At 39.2% G+C, this 16,109-nt stretch overlaps 1 protein-coding gene across 1 annotated transcript in view; it reads left to right on the top strand.

Moving 5' to 3' along the window:
* The first annotated feature begins 5,679 nt into the window (after positions 1-5,679).
* Positions 5,680-16,109, top strand: part of LOC119773971 (kinesin-like protein KIF26A) — a 66,030-nt gene continuing 55,600 nt past the window's right edge. Inside the window, exon 1 of the mRNA XM_038271213.1 lies at positions 5,680-5,703. Within this exon, the coding sequence (XP_038127141.1) occupies positions 5,680-5,703 (24 nt within the window). The remainder of the gene's footprint in view (positions 5,704-16,109) is intronic.

Consider the following 16,109-nt stretch of genomic DNA (forward strand, 5'->3'; position numbering starts at 1 on the left):
ATTAACTCTGCACACCTTTGTAAAAATGGTGTTTTCGTATCAAACAGTAAACACAAGCCATCATCTACTAAGCACACAATGTGCCAACTACACATTGATGGTATGAATACAAAACACATCTGGCTTTCTCTTTCTCTGTGTACAGATGTCAATTTGAGGTCATACTTTTGTCATAGTGTCATGTAAACATACAAGGATCCAAATTTCAAGTATTGCTGTTTATTCACACTCATCAAAACCAAGACAAAGTCAGAACACAAAATAGTAATTTCACAAAAAACAATCAGCCTACATCATGTCGTCTTTCTGGGTCCAGCTACAAAATTTCGTCCACATCGCATGCGATATCCTCCAGTCCAAGGCACCGGGGAAAATATCTCTGTGAATGCCGTATGCAGGCCTGACATGATGCCTGGTCAATATCTCCACATGCCTCCTCCATTGCCTGTAAAAGGGCTGCCTGTTGATGAGGATGACGGTCGTACACTTCCAGCGCCAGGCAGAGAAGAACTCCTCGATGGGATTTAAGAATGGAGAGTATGGAGGCAGGTTGAGTGCCATGAAGAATGGGTGGTCTGTAAACCAGTTGCGGACCAAAGCAGCCCTATGGAAACTAACATTGTCCCATATGATGACATATCAGGTATGCTCTGGTCTATGAACAGTGAGCATGTCATGGAAGGTGTCCAGGAATGCAATAATGTGTGCAATGTTGTATGGGCCTATGGTTGCATGATGTTGAACAACACCATTTTGGTTTGCCGGAAAACTCTAACAATAGATGCCACTGTTGAGCGTTGCAGATTTGGCTGCACTCTCTGACCAGCCTCTCTCATTGAGAGACCATGATTTACTACATGATCAATTACAGTAGCTCTGATCTCATCTGAAACTACAGCTCTTGGTCTTCCTCTTATTCTTCTTCCACCACGCATACGTATTCCTCGCCCCCTCCCAGCCCCTCTTCTTCCTCTTTCAGCCACTTCTCTGTTTCTGGCTGGGTCCATGTTTACATCACAATACAAAACTATTCAGCAGTTGTCTCCTTTTGTAATGAAATTGAAAGAGTAACACCTGTGTAGATGTTCATCTACAATGAGAATCAGCTGTGGTTGGTCCAATTGTCCACTTATTTTTATAGCATTTAATTTTGAGATGTAAAATATATTTCATTAAAATATTCCTGTAGAAATGTAGCAAATTGCTGTCTTATTCAGTTTTGTATTATGTTATTGTTTTGAACATAAGTTTAACAGTTTTGAAAACAGTATGTAAGCATGTGCAAATTGTCCTGTAGGTACACAGAGTTTTGGCGGTTGTTGTGTCGAAGTGAGAAAAGAATTAATGTAATTTGAAAGATGTAGTCATTGAATGCATTTTGTGCCAAAGCAATGATAAATGATCCACAGTTTAGCCCACATATACTTCTGTTGTGCTCACTGTGTGAAGAGTTTTGAAAAAGTGACCTAAGTATTGAGAAATGTGTCCTAGCGACTGTAAAAAACTGTAAAACCAGCTTCATCTAGAAGAAGTAGCTCATGTCCCATGGCATCTGCTTCTAGTTCCATCACTCTCTGAACAAGAAAAAACAAATGCATCACATCAGGCCCATGCACAGCACTACAGTATGCACTTCCAAATTCAGAACCAATGACACTATAGCTTACCTGCACATAGTCATATCGCAGTTGCTTTACATGTTCTGTGTTTCTCTGGAAAGGAACTCTGTAAATTTGTTGCATTCTGATTCTGTGGTGTGCAAGTACACGACTTAGTGAAGAAATGCTTATTGCCTATTTTGAAAGATGGTGTCATTATCAATTATTATTATTTATAGTGCTTAGGCTGATTGCAAAGTGAACTAATTCTCTAAAACAGTTTTCACATGTGAAAGTGTGCCAGACAGTTGGCAAAATAGTGTTAATGATAGCCATACATGTGTATAATTATGCTAGGAGTGTGTTGGAAATGTGGTAATAGAGTGTTGTGCAGTGAATTGTGCCTACAGTTTTGCAAAATCTGTGTTACAAAATTGCAAACTGAGTGCAATGCAGTGTTTGTGCTTTTAGTTTTGCAAACTCAGTGAGTGGTTTTGCTATACGTATTAATAGTTTTAGAAATTGTGCTGCAAGAATCATGATTAGCGCTTAAGCATTCAGAAAAAACTGTAACTTTGCTTCGGGAAGAAGAGTTTGAAAGCTTTGGTCTTCTCTTTTGTTACCCCAAAAGATAACTTCATCATCAGCAAACTCTTGTTCTCTGTCCTAACAAAGCTCCACCCTCCGATGGCGTAGAATGGGAGGCAGATCTTTTAGTTATTAGGCTCCTCTCCTGTGGAACCAACTACCAGTTTTAGTCCGTGAGGCAGACACCCTGTCTACTTTAAGGCTAGGCTTAAAACTTTCCTTTTTGATAAAGCTTCTAGTTAGAGTGGCTCAGGTTATCCTGAGCTATCTCTATAGTTCTGCTGCTATAGGCTTAGACTGCTGGAGGACATAGGGACCCCTTTTTCATCATTCTGCTTCATTCTATCTCTATTCTCCCACTCTGCAGAATCTGTTAGTTCAATCTCTAACGTTCTGCTCTCTCTGCTTTTTCTCATAGTAGCTTCATCTGGTCTGTTCCTGTTTGGCTGTGACTCCATCCTGGAGAGAAATATCAGCTGTGCTGCTGCCATCAACACCTTTGTTTCTAGATGTTGGAGCTTGGCCTGTTTTCCAGTGTAGTCCTGTTTCTCTGACTGTGACTAACTGGATGTGCTCTCTTCATCCTCTGACATGGGAGCTGGCTCGGAGCTCGTCTGCCTGGCTGTGTGTTTTCTGGACGGGGCCGCCTGTGGAGCTGGTTGACAGTTGCCTTTCGTATCTATGCTTCTTTTTCTACGTCTGCTTCTGTCTCCTTGAACCCCAGTGGGCCTCAGCAGATGGCCGCTCACACTGAGCCTGGTTCTGCTGGAGGTTTCTTCCTGTTCAAAGGGAGTTTTTCCTCTCCACTGTCGCTACAGGCATGCTTAGTGTGAGGGATTGCTGAAGAGTCAATGAGTCGATGCAATCAGCTGGTTTTCCTTAGATAGAAAACTTTGAATCAATCTGACCGGATGATCTGGTGAACTGGAATGTTCCTTGAGATGACATGATGTGAATTGGTGGTATAGATATAAACGGAATAGAATTGAATCTTTAGCTGTTTCTTTTGAATGGAGCCTCATTATCTATTCTGTTTTCCTCAGAGTTGAGCTGTGTCAGAGTTTGGTTCTGTTTACTAAGTGATTTATATTCGTGGAGTGTGAGGAGAGGAGATGCTCTCTAGTTTTAACATCTGTTGGTCACTAACTGTTCTCCAACTCTGTGAGGTTTAAACAAACACGCAGGAATCCAGAGCAAAGCGGCCGTCAGTCGTCTCATGAAGTATTCATGCAGCGTGTGGAGTGTGTGTGGATGGGGTTTCCTCAGGAGGGCGGAGCTGTAAAAGGAGGGAGAGGAGGTGAGAGACGCAGACGGACAGAGGAGGAGGAGGAGAGCTGCAGCTTCTCCTGCGTTTCCCAGCAACAACAGCAACTAGGAGCAAGAATCCACCCGCTTTATTTCCACCTCTTATTTAGTCCTTCATCCCCTCTTTGCTTCTTTCGCTTCCTTTCATCCGTCTCTCCTGGAGTTAGAGGAGGAGGAGGAGGAGGGTGAAGGCAGGAGGGGTTGAGTGGAGCAGCATTGCGATGCAGACCGCAGGAACAGACTGAGGAGCTACAGGAGAGAAGAGGGTGAAGGAGGAAAATCTGGACCACAGGAAGGGGGAAAAGAGGGCAAGAGGAGGAGATGGTCTGAGGGAGATGAGGCGAAACGAAGCAGAGAGAAGAGTGGAAACACCGGGAAGGTGGAGGTAGAAAGACCAGCGCAGAGTTGGATGAAGAGGATGGTGGACTGAGAGGAGAAAAGACCGACGAGAGGAGTTGAAGGAGCAGATGAAGAAATCTCCATCAGAGGTTCACAGGTGGAGGAGTGGAGCAGTGGAAGGAGGGGAAATCTCTGCAGCAGGTCCTGGTTGTTAAAAACTCCCTGAAAAAGTTCCCTTTGATCCGCCCCCCGCTGCAGGACCGGGAGGAGACGGGAGGTCAGGGATGGACGGAGGGACAGGTGGAACCAGCTGAGAACTTTCTGAGGAACAAATCAGGAATGTTTGTCTTTTGACTGGATTTCTTTGGAAGATTTTCCCAAATTTTCTGTGGAATAAAATGATAAACTGAAGGAAGCTGGAAGGACCCAGCTGGAACTGTTGGAGCCAGTCAAAAATTAAAGAAAATAAAACATCCATTGATTGCTTCCTCTAAATCGGAGGGACTAAGATCCTGTTTTCTGCTAATTTAGGCCATTAGATGCTGTTTTCAGTTCTGCAGACCTGAACCTGCAGCCCGGCATCAAACCAGCGGATGGACGGAGGCGTCTGCAGCCAGAACAGCTGGACTCTCTGGTTCTGGACGGGAGGAGGTTTAACCAATGAGACGGTCAACTGTGCAAAGAAGTCACAGATGGAACCAGACATCAGGGCAAAATCTTCCATTTTGCTCCCTTTATGCTCGAAAGCTTGATAAGAATTCTGCATGAATGTGGATCTGTGCATGAATCACATCAGAAAAACTCTTTGGAAATCAATCAGATTTTAAATGGAAAAGCTAAATAACCTGGATGTGTTCATCTTTATCTACGGGGTTTCATCATGTTTTCCTGGCTGTTCTTTCCAAAGGACCATGTTACATTCTCTTCTTAAGACAGGCGGGGATTTGCTTCTCACCCAGTTTGACCAGTGAAGCACGGAGATGTTCCTCTTTCTCGCAGAATGGATTATCTTCTCTGACTTGGAGTAATTCTGCTTTTTTATGATGCTGTGTGAGAAAGAAAACCAGTTTGGACGTTCAGGAGCTCTGAGAAGATAATGGATTGGAATGAACTGTGAGTAGGTCTACTTTCTCCTCAGTGTTTAATACAGAAAAAAAAGTGATTAAATAAAAAAAGTCACCTTTATAAAGGTAAGATAAACCTAAAGACTTGGTTGGAGTCGGGGCAAAATTGGCTGAAATCTTGTGTCTGGAATAGAAACTTTTAAATGATCTCTTTGAGACCAGAGCTGTGGGTCATGGAGTCCCACAGGGTTCTGTACTCAGTCCCCTCCTCTTTTCCGTTTATCTGCTGCTGCTTGGCCTTCTTTACCTTCTTTTAATGAGACGTTTCTCTGTTATGCTGATGACGTCGTGAAGTTGTGGCGAAACAATAGAGGCATTTCTTGCAGGAAAAGGTTCTAATTTATTTTACGTCCTTAGATGGAGAGAAAAGCTCTCACTGGGGCAAGCCCAGTACACACATTTATACTAGGGGTGGAACGGTTCACAAAATCCAAGGTTCGGTTCGATTCACGGTTTCGTGGTCACGGTTTCCGGTTCGGTTCGGTATATGTTGATTGTTACACCGAAATCCCATAAAAATTAATGAAATTAATGAAAAAATCCGAAAAAATTATTGAATTGTAATTATTTTTAATGATCCGCAGAAACCCTGGATCATTTCCGCATGTTTTGCTGCTTTGAATTTAATCATCTTCCAACACCCAGCCAATCCCGTTACGTTTTCTTAGTCACGTTACGTGACGCATGTGGCGCTCATACTGAAGGAAAACCAGCATGACGGAGTCATGCAAGCTAGCGCTAACTCAACGGTGAGTTTATTACTTTCATTTTTCTGTAGTAGAGTTAGCGTTAGCTTGCATGACCGGGTCCATGATGCTAGTTTTCCTTCCGTATGAGCGCCACAAGCGTCACGTCACGTGACTAAGAAAACGTAACGGGATTGGCTGGGTGTTGGACGCCACAATCCATTGCTAATGTCTGTGACCTGAAGTAACCCCTCCCTTTTTACACTGAATTTAGACACCGAATTTAAGACAGTGAAATAGAGCCAGTTGAATCTCAGGAGGCTGAAAATATTGAGTTTGAATTTTGAAAGGTTGAAATTTTTTATATGCAGATTTTTTTTTAACACTGAAAAATTTAACTGAAATTGAAAATGTAATCACTTTGAAATAGTAATGTGAATTTTTAGCTTGAAGAGAAAATAACAAATGAAATTTCAGCTGTGTAGAAATAATAACAATGACTTTTTTTTTTAGGTCAAAAATGTGTTCTGAATATATTTTAACACTGAAACAGTAAGTACAAACATACAACATTTAAATTTCAGTCGCATTTTTAATTCAAATCCCAGCGACACAGATTTACTTCCATAGATGCACAGCTTAGCAGGAATTCCAAGTGTATGAGTAGCATATAGGTCTGTTTTTTTCCTTAACAAAAACTAAGTCTCTGTAAAAACTAAGTTAAGTTATTTTATGAATGAGCTTTTCTAGAGTTAAACAGCTCCAGGTCCGGCCCTGATCAGAGCTCATTGGAAGGCGGATGGAGCAGCTCTCATTGTCTTGATTCTGTGGAAATATGTCAACTGAAGAGACTTTTTCCACGTTTCAGGATGTAACTGGTTGTTTTTTTGGCTGATTCGTCATGGATCTCTGCAGGACTCCATGTTCATGGGTTTATGTTAGAAGCAGCTGATGAGACCTAAAGGAACAGTTCTAGATGCCTCAGGCTGATCAGGACGTTTCCTGGTCTCCTCTGTGTCTCTAATGGGATGAGATGGTGAGGTGGATCCAGGATGTCTTGGTTTACCTCCTGACCTTTAAAGCATCTTCTCTCTGGAGCATCTGAACATCAGTTCAGGTTAAAATCTCAGTCGTCTCCAACCAAAGCTCAAAGGTTTGGTTAAAGTCCAACTAACTCCATGCTAACAGTTGTAACGGTAGGAAAGAAGTATCTCGTCTCCCAAACAGCTGGTCTTTAGGGGAAAAAAATTTTTTTTTTTTTCCCCCCTTTAAAGGGAAATTTTAAAAAAAAAAAATTTTTTTTGGGGGAAAAAAAAAATTTTTTTTTTTTTTGGGGGGAAAAAAAAAAAAGGGTTTTTTTTTGGGAAAAAAATTTTTTTTTTTTAAATTTTTTAAAAAAAAAAATTTTTTTAAATGTTAAAAAAAAAAATTAATTTTTTTTTTTAAAAAAAAAAAAATTTAAATTTAAAAAAAAAAAACCTTTTTTTTTTTTGTTTTTAAAAAAACCAAAAAAAAAAAAAATTTTTTTTAAAAAAGGGAATTTTTTTAAACCCCCAAAATTCCGTTTTTTTTTTTAAAAATTTTTTTTAAAAATTTTTTTTATTTTTTTTTTTTAAAAAAAAGGGTTTTTAAAAAAAAAATTTTTTTTGGGGGGGGAAAAAAAAATTTTTCCCCCCTTTTAAAATTTAAGGGAAAAATTTTTTACCCCGGGTTTTTTTTTTTTTTTTTCCCAAAAAAACCCCCCCTTTTAAGGTGTTTTTTTTTGGGTTTGGGCCCCCCCCCTTTTTTTTTTAAACCCCCGGGGAAAAGGGGTTTTATTTTTCCCCCTTTTTCCTTTTCCCCTTTTCCCCCCAAAAAAAAAAAGGGGGGGGGTTTTTTTTTCCCCCCCCAAAAAAAATTTTTTAAATCCCAAAACCTTCCTTTTTTAGGGGAAAAAAAAAAAAGGGGGGGGTTTTTTAAAATTTTTCCCCTTTTTTAAAAAAAAACCCCCCCCCAAAAAATTTTTTTGGGGGGTTTCCCCCCCCCCTTTTTTTTTTTGGGTTTGGGTTTTTTTTTGGGGGAAAAGGGCCTTTTCCCCCCCCTTTTTTTTTTAAAAATTTTTTTTTTTTGGGGGAAAAAAAACCCCCCTCCTTTTTTTTTTTTTTTTTAAACCCCAAAGTTTAATTTTTTTTTTTTTTGGTTTTTTTTGGGGGGGGGGGGTTTTAAATTTTTGGGGAAAAAAAGGGGGTTTTTTTTTTTGGGGGGGGGGGTTTTAAAAAAAAAGGCCCAAAACCCCCCCCGGGGGGGGGTTTCCCCAAAAAACCCAAAAAAAAATTTTCCCCCCCCCCCAAAATTTTTCCTTTTAAAAAAAAAATTTTTTTGAAAAAATTTTTCCCCGGGGGAAATTTTCCCAAAAAAAAACCCCCCCGGGGGAAAAAAAAAAACCCCCTTTTAAACCTTTTTTTTTCCCCCCCTTTTACCCAATTTTTTTTTTTTTTTCCCGGTTTAAAACCCCTTTTTTTTTTTTTTTTAAAAAAAAACCTTTTATTTTTAAAAAAAATTTTTTTTAAAAAACCCCTTTTTTTTTTTTAAAACCCCCCTTTTTTCCCCCGGCCCCGGGGGGGGGAAAAGTTTTTTGGGGAAAATTTTTTTTTTGGGGGGGTTTTTTTTTCCCCCCCGGGGCCTTTTCCCCAAAATTTCCCCTTTTTTGGGCCCCCCCGGGGTTCCCTTTTTTTCCCCTCTTCCCCCCTTCCTTTCCCCTGTTTCCCCCCCCCTTTTTTTTAACCCCCCCTTTTTTTTTTTTCCCCCTTTTTTTTTTTGGGGGTTTTAAAAAAAACTTTTCCCCAAAAAAGGGGGGAAAAATGTTTTCCCGGGAATTTCCCCCCCCCCCCCCTTTTTTTTTTTTGGTTTTTTTTTTTTTTTTCCCCCAAATTTTTCCCCAAAAAAAAAAAGGGGAATTCCCAAAAATAACCCCCAAAACCCGGGCCCCCCCCCCCCAAAAAAACCCCCCCCGGGTTTTCCCCCAAAAAAACCCCCCCCCCAAAGGTTCCCCCCTTTTTTTGGGGAAAAAAAGGGGGGGTTTTTTTGGGGGGGGGGTTTTTTAAAATTTTGGGGGTTTTTTTTTAAAACCCGGGGGCCCCCCCCCCCCTTTTTCCCCCCCACCCCTTTTTTTTTAAAAAAAAATTTTTAAAAATTAAAAAGGGGGGAAGGGTGGATGGATGGATTGGGGTTTTTGGGGGGGTGGGGGGGGAGGGGAAGGGGGAAAAAGGGGATGGATTGGTTTGGGTGGGGGATGGAGGGGGATTGGTTTGGGGGGGGGGGGGAGGAAAGGAAGGGGGGGGGGGGGGGAGGGGTTGGGGGGGGGGGGGGGGGGGGGGGGGGGGGAAAAGGGGGGTGGATGGATTGGGGGGGATGGTTTTTAAAAAAAAAAAAAAAGGGGGGGGGGGGGGGGGGTTTAAGGGTTTTTGGGGGGGGGGGGGGGGTTTTGGGGGGGGGGTGGATGGGGGAAAAGGAAAGGGGGGGGGGAAAAAGGGGGGATGGGGGGGGGGGGGGGGGATTGGGTTTTGGGGGGGGTGGGGTTTGGGGAGGAAAATTTTTTAGGGGGGGGTTTTTTTTGGGGGGGGAAAAGGTTTATTAAATTAATTTGGGGGGGTTTTTTTTTTTTTATTTTTTTTTGGGGGGGGTTAAAGGGGGGGGTTTTAAAATTATTATGGAAGGGGGGGGGGGGGTTTTTTTTAAATTGGGGTTTTTTTTATTTTAAAAAAAATTTTTTTTTTTGGGGGTTTTTTTTTTTTATTTTTATGGTTTTAATTTTTGGGGGGGGGTTTTTTTTTTTTTTTTTTTTTTTTTGGGGGGGTTTTTTTATGGATTTTGGGGGGGGGGTTTTTTTTTTTTTAAAAAAAAAAATTTTTTATTTTTTGGGAATTAAAAAAAAAATTTTTTTTTTTTTTTTTTTTTTTAAAAAAAAGGGGGGGGGGGGGTTTTTTTTTTTTGGGGGGGAAAGGATTAAAAAGGGGGGGGGGGGGGTTTTTTTTTTTTTTTTTTGGATTATTAAAATTTTTTTTTTTTTAAAAAAAAAAAATTATTTTTTTTTTTGGGGGGGGGGGGGTTTTTTTTAAAAAAAAAAAATTTTTTTTAATTTTTTTAAAATTTTTTTTTTATTATGGATAAATTTTTTGGGGGGGGAAAGGAAAGGGGGAAAATTTAAAATATTTGGTTATTTGGGGGGGGGTTTTTTTTTTTTTTTTTTGGGGGGGGGGGGGTTATTAGGGGGGGTTTTTTTTTTTTGGATGGTTATTATTTTGGGGAAAAGGGGGGGGGGGAAAAAATTTTTATTATTTTTTTATATTATTATTAAAAGGGTTTAAATTATTAAATTTTTTTAGGGGGTTTTTTTTTTGGATTTAAAATTTTTAATTTTTTTTTTCTATTTTTTTTAAAAGGGGGGGGGGGTTTTTTTTTATTAAATTTTTTAATTTTTTTAATTATTTGGGGTTTTTTTTATGGGGTTTTTTTATTTTAAAAGGTTATTATTTTTAAAAAAATTTATTTTTGGTTTAAATTTTTTTTTTTTTAAAAAAAAAATTTTGGGGGTTTTTATTGGGGGAAAAAGGAAAAAAATTTTTTTTTTTTTTGGGATTATTATTAAAAATTTTTTTTTTAGGGATTTTTAAAAATTTTTAAATTTTTTTAAAAAAGGGGGGGAAAAAAAAATTTTTTTTTTTTATTTGGGGGGAAAAAAATTTTTTTTTTTTGGGGGGGGAAAAAAAAATTTTTTGGGAAAAAATTTTTTTGGGGGGGGAAAAAAAGGGGGGAAAATTTTTTTTGGGGAAAAAGGGTTTTTTTTTTAAAAAAAAAATTTTTTTAAAAAAAAAATTTTTTTTTTTTTTTTATTATTTTTTTTTTTTAAAAAAAAAGGGGGGGAAAAAAAAATTATTTGGGGGGGTTTTTTTTTTGGGTGGGGGAAAAAAAAAATTTTTTTTTTTTTTTTTTTAAAGGGGTTATTTTTAAAAAATTTTTAGGGGGGGTTTTTTTTTTTAAAAAATTTTTTGGGGGGGAACTTTTTTAGGTTAAAGGGGGAAAAAATTTTTTTTTTTTTTTTTTTTTTTTTTTTTCCCCCCCGGGTTTTTTTTTTTTTTTTTTTTAAAAAAAAAAAAAAATTTTGGGGGGGTTTTTTTTTTAAAAAAAAAAAAAAGGGGGGGTTTTTTTTTTTAAAAAAAAAATTTTTAAAAAAAGGGGTTTTTTTTTTAAAATGGGGGGGAAAAAAAAAATTTTTTTTTTTAAAAAAAATTGGGGTTTTTTAAAAAAAAATTAATTAATTTTTTTTTTAAAAAAAAAATTTTAAAAAATTTTTTTTTTTTTTTTTTTTAAAAAAAAAATTTAAAAATTTTTGGGGGGGGGTTTTTTTTTTTTTTTTATATTTATGGGGGTTTTTTTTTTTTATTTTTTTAAAAAAGGGGGTTTTTTTTTATTTTTATGGATTAAGGGGTTTTTTTTGGGGGGGTTTTTTGGTTTTTAAAATGGGGGTTTTTTAAAAATTAAAACCCTGGTTTTTTTTAAAAAAAAAAAGGGGGTTTTTTTTTTGGGGGGGAAAAATTTTTTTTAATTTTTTTTTTTTGGGGGGGGGGGGGGGAAAAAAACCTTTAAAATAAAAGGGGTTTTAAAAAGGGGGGGTTTTTTTTTTATTTTTTATTATTGGGTTTATTTTTCCCCTTAAAAATTTAAAAAATTTTTTTTATTTTTAAAAAAAAATTTAAAAAATTATATTAAAAAATTTTTTTAAAAATTTTTTTTTGGGAAAAGGATTTTTGGATTTTTTTTTAAAATAATTTTTTTTATTATTTAAAGGGGGGGTTATTTTCCCCCATTTGGGGGGGTTTTTTTTTTTTTTTTTATTTTTTTTTTTTGGGGGGTTTTTTTGGGGGGGTTTTTTTTTTTTTTTGGGGGGGGGGGGGTTATTTTAAAAGGGGGGGATTGGGGGTTTTTTTTTTTTATTATTAAGGGTTTTTTGGGGGGGGCCCAAAAAGGGGGTTTTTTTTTTTTTTTATGGAAATTTTTTTAAAAAAATTATTTTTTTTTTTTAAAGGGGTTTTTTTTTAAAATTTTTTTTTTTAAATTTTTTTTTTTTTTTGGGTTTTTTTTTTTTTTTTTTTTTTTTTTTTTTTTTAAAAAAAATTTTGGGAAAATTTTTTTTTTTTGGGGGGGAAAAAAAATTTTTTTTTTTTAAAAGGGGGGGGAATTAATGGGGGGGTTAAATTTTTGGGGGGGAAAAAAACCCAAAAAAAAAAGGGGGGTTTTTTTAAAAAAAAATTTTTTTTTAAAAATTTTTTTTTTTTTCCCCTTTTTTTTTTTTTGGGGGTTTTTTTTTTTTGGGGTTTTTTTTATTTAAACCTTTTTTTTTTGGGGGTTTTGGGGGGGGGGGTTTTTAAAAAATTTTTTTTTTTTGGGGGGGGGAAAAAAGGGTTTTTAAAATTTAAAATTTTTTTTTTATTTTTAAAATTAATTTATTTGGGAAAAAAAAAAGGGGGGGGGGAAATTTTTAAAAAAAAAAAAGGGGGGGGGGGGGGGGGTTTTTTTATGGGTTTTAAAATTTTATTTTAAATTTTTGGGGGGGTTTTTTTTTTTTTTTAAAAAAAAATTTTTGGGGTTTTTTTTTATAAAATTGGGGGGGGGGAAAAAAAAAATTTTTTTGGGGGGAAAAAAAATGGATTTTTTTAAAAAATTTTTTTTTTTTTTAAAAGGGGGGTTTTTTTTTTTAAAAAAAAAAATTTTTTTTTAAAAATTTAAAAATTAAAATTTAAAATTTTTAATTAAAATTTTAAAAAAAAGGGGGGGGGGGGAAAAAAAAAAATTTTTTTTTTTTTAAAAAAAAATTTATTTTAAAAAATTTTTTTTAAAAATTTTTTTTAAATTTTTGGGGGGGGTTTTTTTTTTTTATTAAAAGGGGTTTAATTTTGGATTTTTTTGGGGTTTTTTGGGTTTTTTTTTTAAAAAAAAATTTTTGGGGTTTTTTTTTTTTTTATTTTTATTGGAGGGGGGAAAAAAAACAAAAATTTTTTTTTTTTTTTAATTTTTTTTTTTTGGGGGGGGGGGGTTTTTTTAAAATTTTTAAAATTTGGGGGGGTTTTGGGGTTTTTTTTTTTTTTTTTTAAAAATTTTTTTTTTTTTTTTTTTTTCCCCCCAAAAATTTTTTTTTTAAAAAAATTTTTTTTTTTTTTAAAAAATTTTTTTTTTTAAAAGGGGGGTTTTTAAAAATTTTTTTTTTTGGGGGGGGGGAAAAAAAAATTATTATTAAAAATAATTTTTGGGTGGGGATTTTGGGGTTTTTTTTTAAACCCAAAAAAAAATTTTTTTTTTATGGGGGGGGGTTTTTTTTTTTTTTTTTTTTTTAAAGGGGAAAATTTTTGGGGAAAGGTTTTCTTTTTAAAAAATTTTTTATTAAATGGGGCCCCTTTTTTTTTTTTTTTTTTTTTTTTGGTTTTTTTTTAATTTTTTTAAAAAAAAGGGGGGGTTTTAAAAATTTTTTTTTTTAAAAAAAAAAATTTTTTTTTTTTTCCTTTTTTTCCTTTTTTTTTCCTTTTTTTTTTCCCCGGGCCCCCTTTTTTTCCCCCCCCCGGGGGGCCCGGGGCCCCCTTTTTCCGGGTTTTTCCCCCCCCCCCCCCTTTTTCCCCCTTTCCCCCCTTTTTTTTTTGGGGGGAAAAAATTTTTAAACCCAAAATTTTTTTCCCCCCCCAATTTTGGGGTTTTTTTTCCCCTTTTGGGGGGGGGCCCCCCCCCCCCCCTTTTTTTTAAGGGGGGCCCCCAAATTTTTTTCCCCCGGCCTTTTTTGGGGGGCCCCCCCTTTTTTTTTTTTAAAAAACCCCCCCCCCCCCGGGTTTTTTAAAAAAACCCCCAAAAAAAAAATTAAAATGGCCCCCCCGGGGCCCCCGGGGGGGGCCCCCCCCCCCCCCGGGCCCCCCCCCGGGGGGCCCCCCCCAAAAAAAAAGGGGGCCCCCGCAGGGGCCCCCCAAATTTTTTTTGGGGGGGGGGGGGGGGGAAGGGGGGTTTTAAAAGGGGTTTTTCCCCCGGGGGGGGGGCCCCAAAAAAACCCCTTTAAAAAGGGGGGGGTTTTTTTTTGGGGGCAAAAAGGGGGGGGTGGCCCTTTCCCCGGGGGAAAAGGGGGCCCCGGGGGGGCCCCGGGGGCCCCCCCGGGGGGGGAAAAAACCCCCCGGGGGGTTTTAAAAAAGGGTTTTGGGGGGGCCCCCCGGGGGTGCCCGGGGGGGAAAAAAAGGGGGGGGGGAAAAAAACCCCTTTGGGGAAAAAAGGGGCGGGGGGCCCCCCCGGGGGGGGGAAAAACCCCGGGGGGCCCGGGGGGGGCCCGGGGAAAAGGGGGGGGCCCGGGGGGCCCCGGGGCCCCCGGCCCTTTTTGGGGGAAAAAACCCCGGGGTTTTTGGGGGGGGGGGGGAGGAAAGGGGGGTTCCCCCTTTTTTAAAACCCCGGGAAGGGGGGGGCCCGGGAAAAGGGGGGTTTTTTTGGGGGGGGGAAAAAAACCCCGGGGAAAAAAGGGGGGGAAAAGGGGGGGGGGGGGGGCCCCCTTTTGGGTTCCGGGGGGGAAAAAGGGGCCCGGGGGGAAAACCCCGGGGGGGCCAAAGGGGGCCCCCCGGGGGGGGAAAAAAAAACCCCCCCGGGGGTTGGCCCCGGGGGGGGGGCCCCGGGGCCCGGGGGGGGGGGGAGGGGTTTTCCTTTTCCGGGGGGGGGGCCCCCCGGGGTCCCGGGCCCCGGGGGGGGGGGAAAAAAGGGCCCTTTTTTTAAAAAAAAAGGGGGGGGAAACCCCCCAAAAACTGCCCCTTTTTTAAAAAGGGGGGGGGGAAAAAAAACCCCTTTTTTTAAAAGGGGGGGGGGGGCCCCAAAAAATTTGGTTTTTTGGCCCGGGGGGGAAAGGGGGGTTTTTAAAATGGGGTTTTTAAAAAATTGGGGGGGGGGTTAGGGGTTTTGGGAAAAGGGGGGGGGCCCCCCTTTTTCGGGGAAAAAACCCCCCCCCAAAAAAAATTTTTTTTCCCTGGCCCCTTTTGGGGGGAACCCAAAAATTTTCCGGGGGGGGAAAAAAAAACCCCCCCCTTTTTTTGGGGGGGAAAAAGGGGGTTTTTTTAAAAAACCCCCCCCGGGGGTTTTCCCCCCCCCCGGAAAAAATTTTCTGGGGGCCCCCCCGGAAAAGGGGGCCGGGGGCCCCCTTTTTTTGGGGGGAACAAAAAACCCCCCCCCCCCCAAAAAAAAAACCCGGGGAAAAAACAAATTTAAAAAAGGGGTTTTTTGGGCCCCAACCCTTTTTTTTTTGGGGGGGGGGGGGGGAAAAATTTTTCCCCCCTTTTTTTTCCCCCCCCCCCTTTTTTTTTCCCCCCCTTTTTTTTTTAAAATTCATTTTTTTTAAAAAAAAAACCCCCCCCCCCCTTTTTTTTTTTCCCCCCCCCCCCCCCCCCCTTCCCTTTTAAAAAAAAAACCCCTTTTTTCTTCCCTTTCCCCCTTTTTTTTTTCCTTTTAAAAAAAATTTTTAAAAAAAAACCCCCCCCCTTCCCCCCTTTTTTTCCTTTTTTTTGTTTTTAGCTGCAGATCAGACACTGAGGGAAGATGGGCTTCAGTCGGATGAGTTTGGAGTGATTAAGCAGCGACGTGAGGCCAGATGGAGTCAGTAATCCAGATCACACCTTAACCTGCTTCCTCCACCATCCTCCATTAATACAGACTTTCTTCTCTGCTCCTCGTTTCTGCAGAGATCTTTAGTAAAGTCTGCATCCTGGGACGGTTTAAAGCTGACTAACAGAGACCCGCCTGCAGCCTCCGCCTCCTTTATTGGAACTCCTTGGTCATAAACTGTGGAGCTGTTTGTATTTACAGCAGACAAACGTCCCCGTGTGAATCGCTCATAAACCCGCTGATGTACTGAGCTCCATGCTGCTCCCGCTGCAGCCAGGAGGAAGAACCTGCTTAGTGAGGAACGAGCTCCTCGTTTCCTCAGTGACTCCATAAAACAGGCGACGGTGATAAAATCAGCCGTTCCTGAGAACCTGAGAAGGTTCTGTTCCCAGAAACGGAAGATCCATCAGATCTTTGGGGGGAAGAAGTCAGAGAGGCTGAAGGGTTAAAATTCCATTTCCTTCCTTCCTTCCTTCCTTCCTTCCTTCCTTCCTTCCTTCCTTCCTTCCTTCCTTCCTTCCTTCCTTCCTTCATTCCTTCATTCATTCATTCATTCATTCATTCATTCCTTCATTTCCTTCCTTCCTTCCTTCGTTCATTCATTCCTTCATTCATTCATTCATTCATTCATTCATTCATTCATTCATTCATTCATTCCTTCATTTCCTTCCTTCCTTCCTTCGTTCATTCATTCCTTCATTCATTCATTCCTTCATTCATTCATTCATTCATTCCTTCATTTCCCTCCTTCCTTCCTTCGTTCATTCATGCATTCATTTATTCATTCCCTTCGTTCATTCATGCATTCATTCCCTTCCTTC

This window comes from Cyprinodon tularosa, unplaced genomic scaffold, assembly GCF_016077235.1.
Source record: "Cyprinodon tularosa strain WSP-4 unplaced genomic scaffold, ASM1607723v1 ctg795, whole genome shotgun sequence".
Lineage (NCBI taxonomy): Eukaryota > Metazoa > Chordata > Actinopteri > Cyprinodontiformes > Cyprinodontidae > Cyprinodon > Cyprinodon tularosa.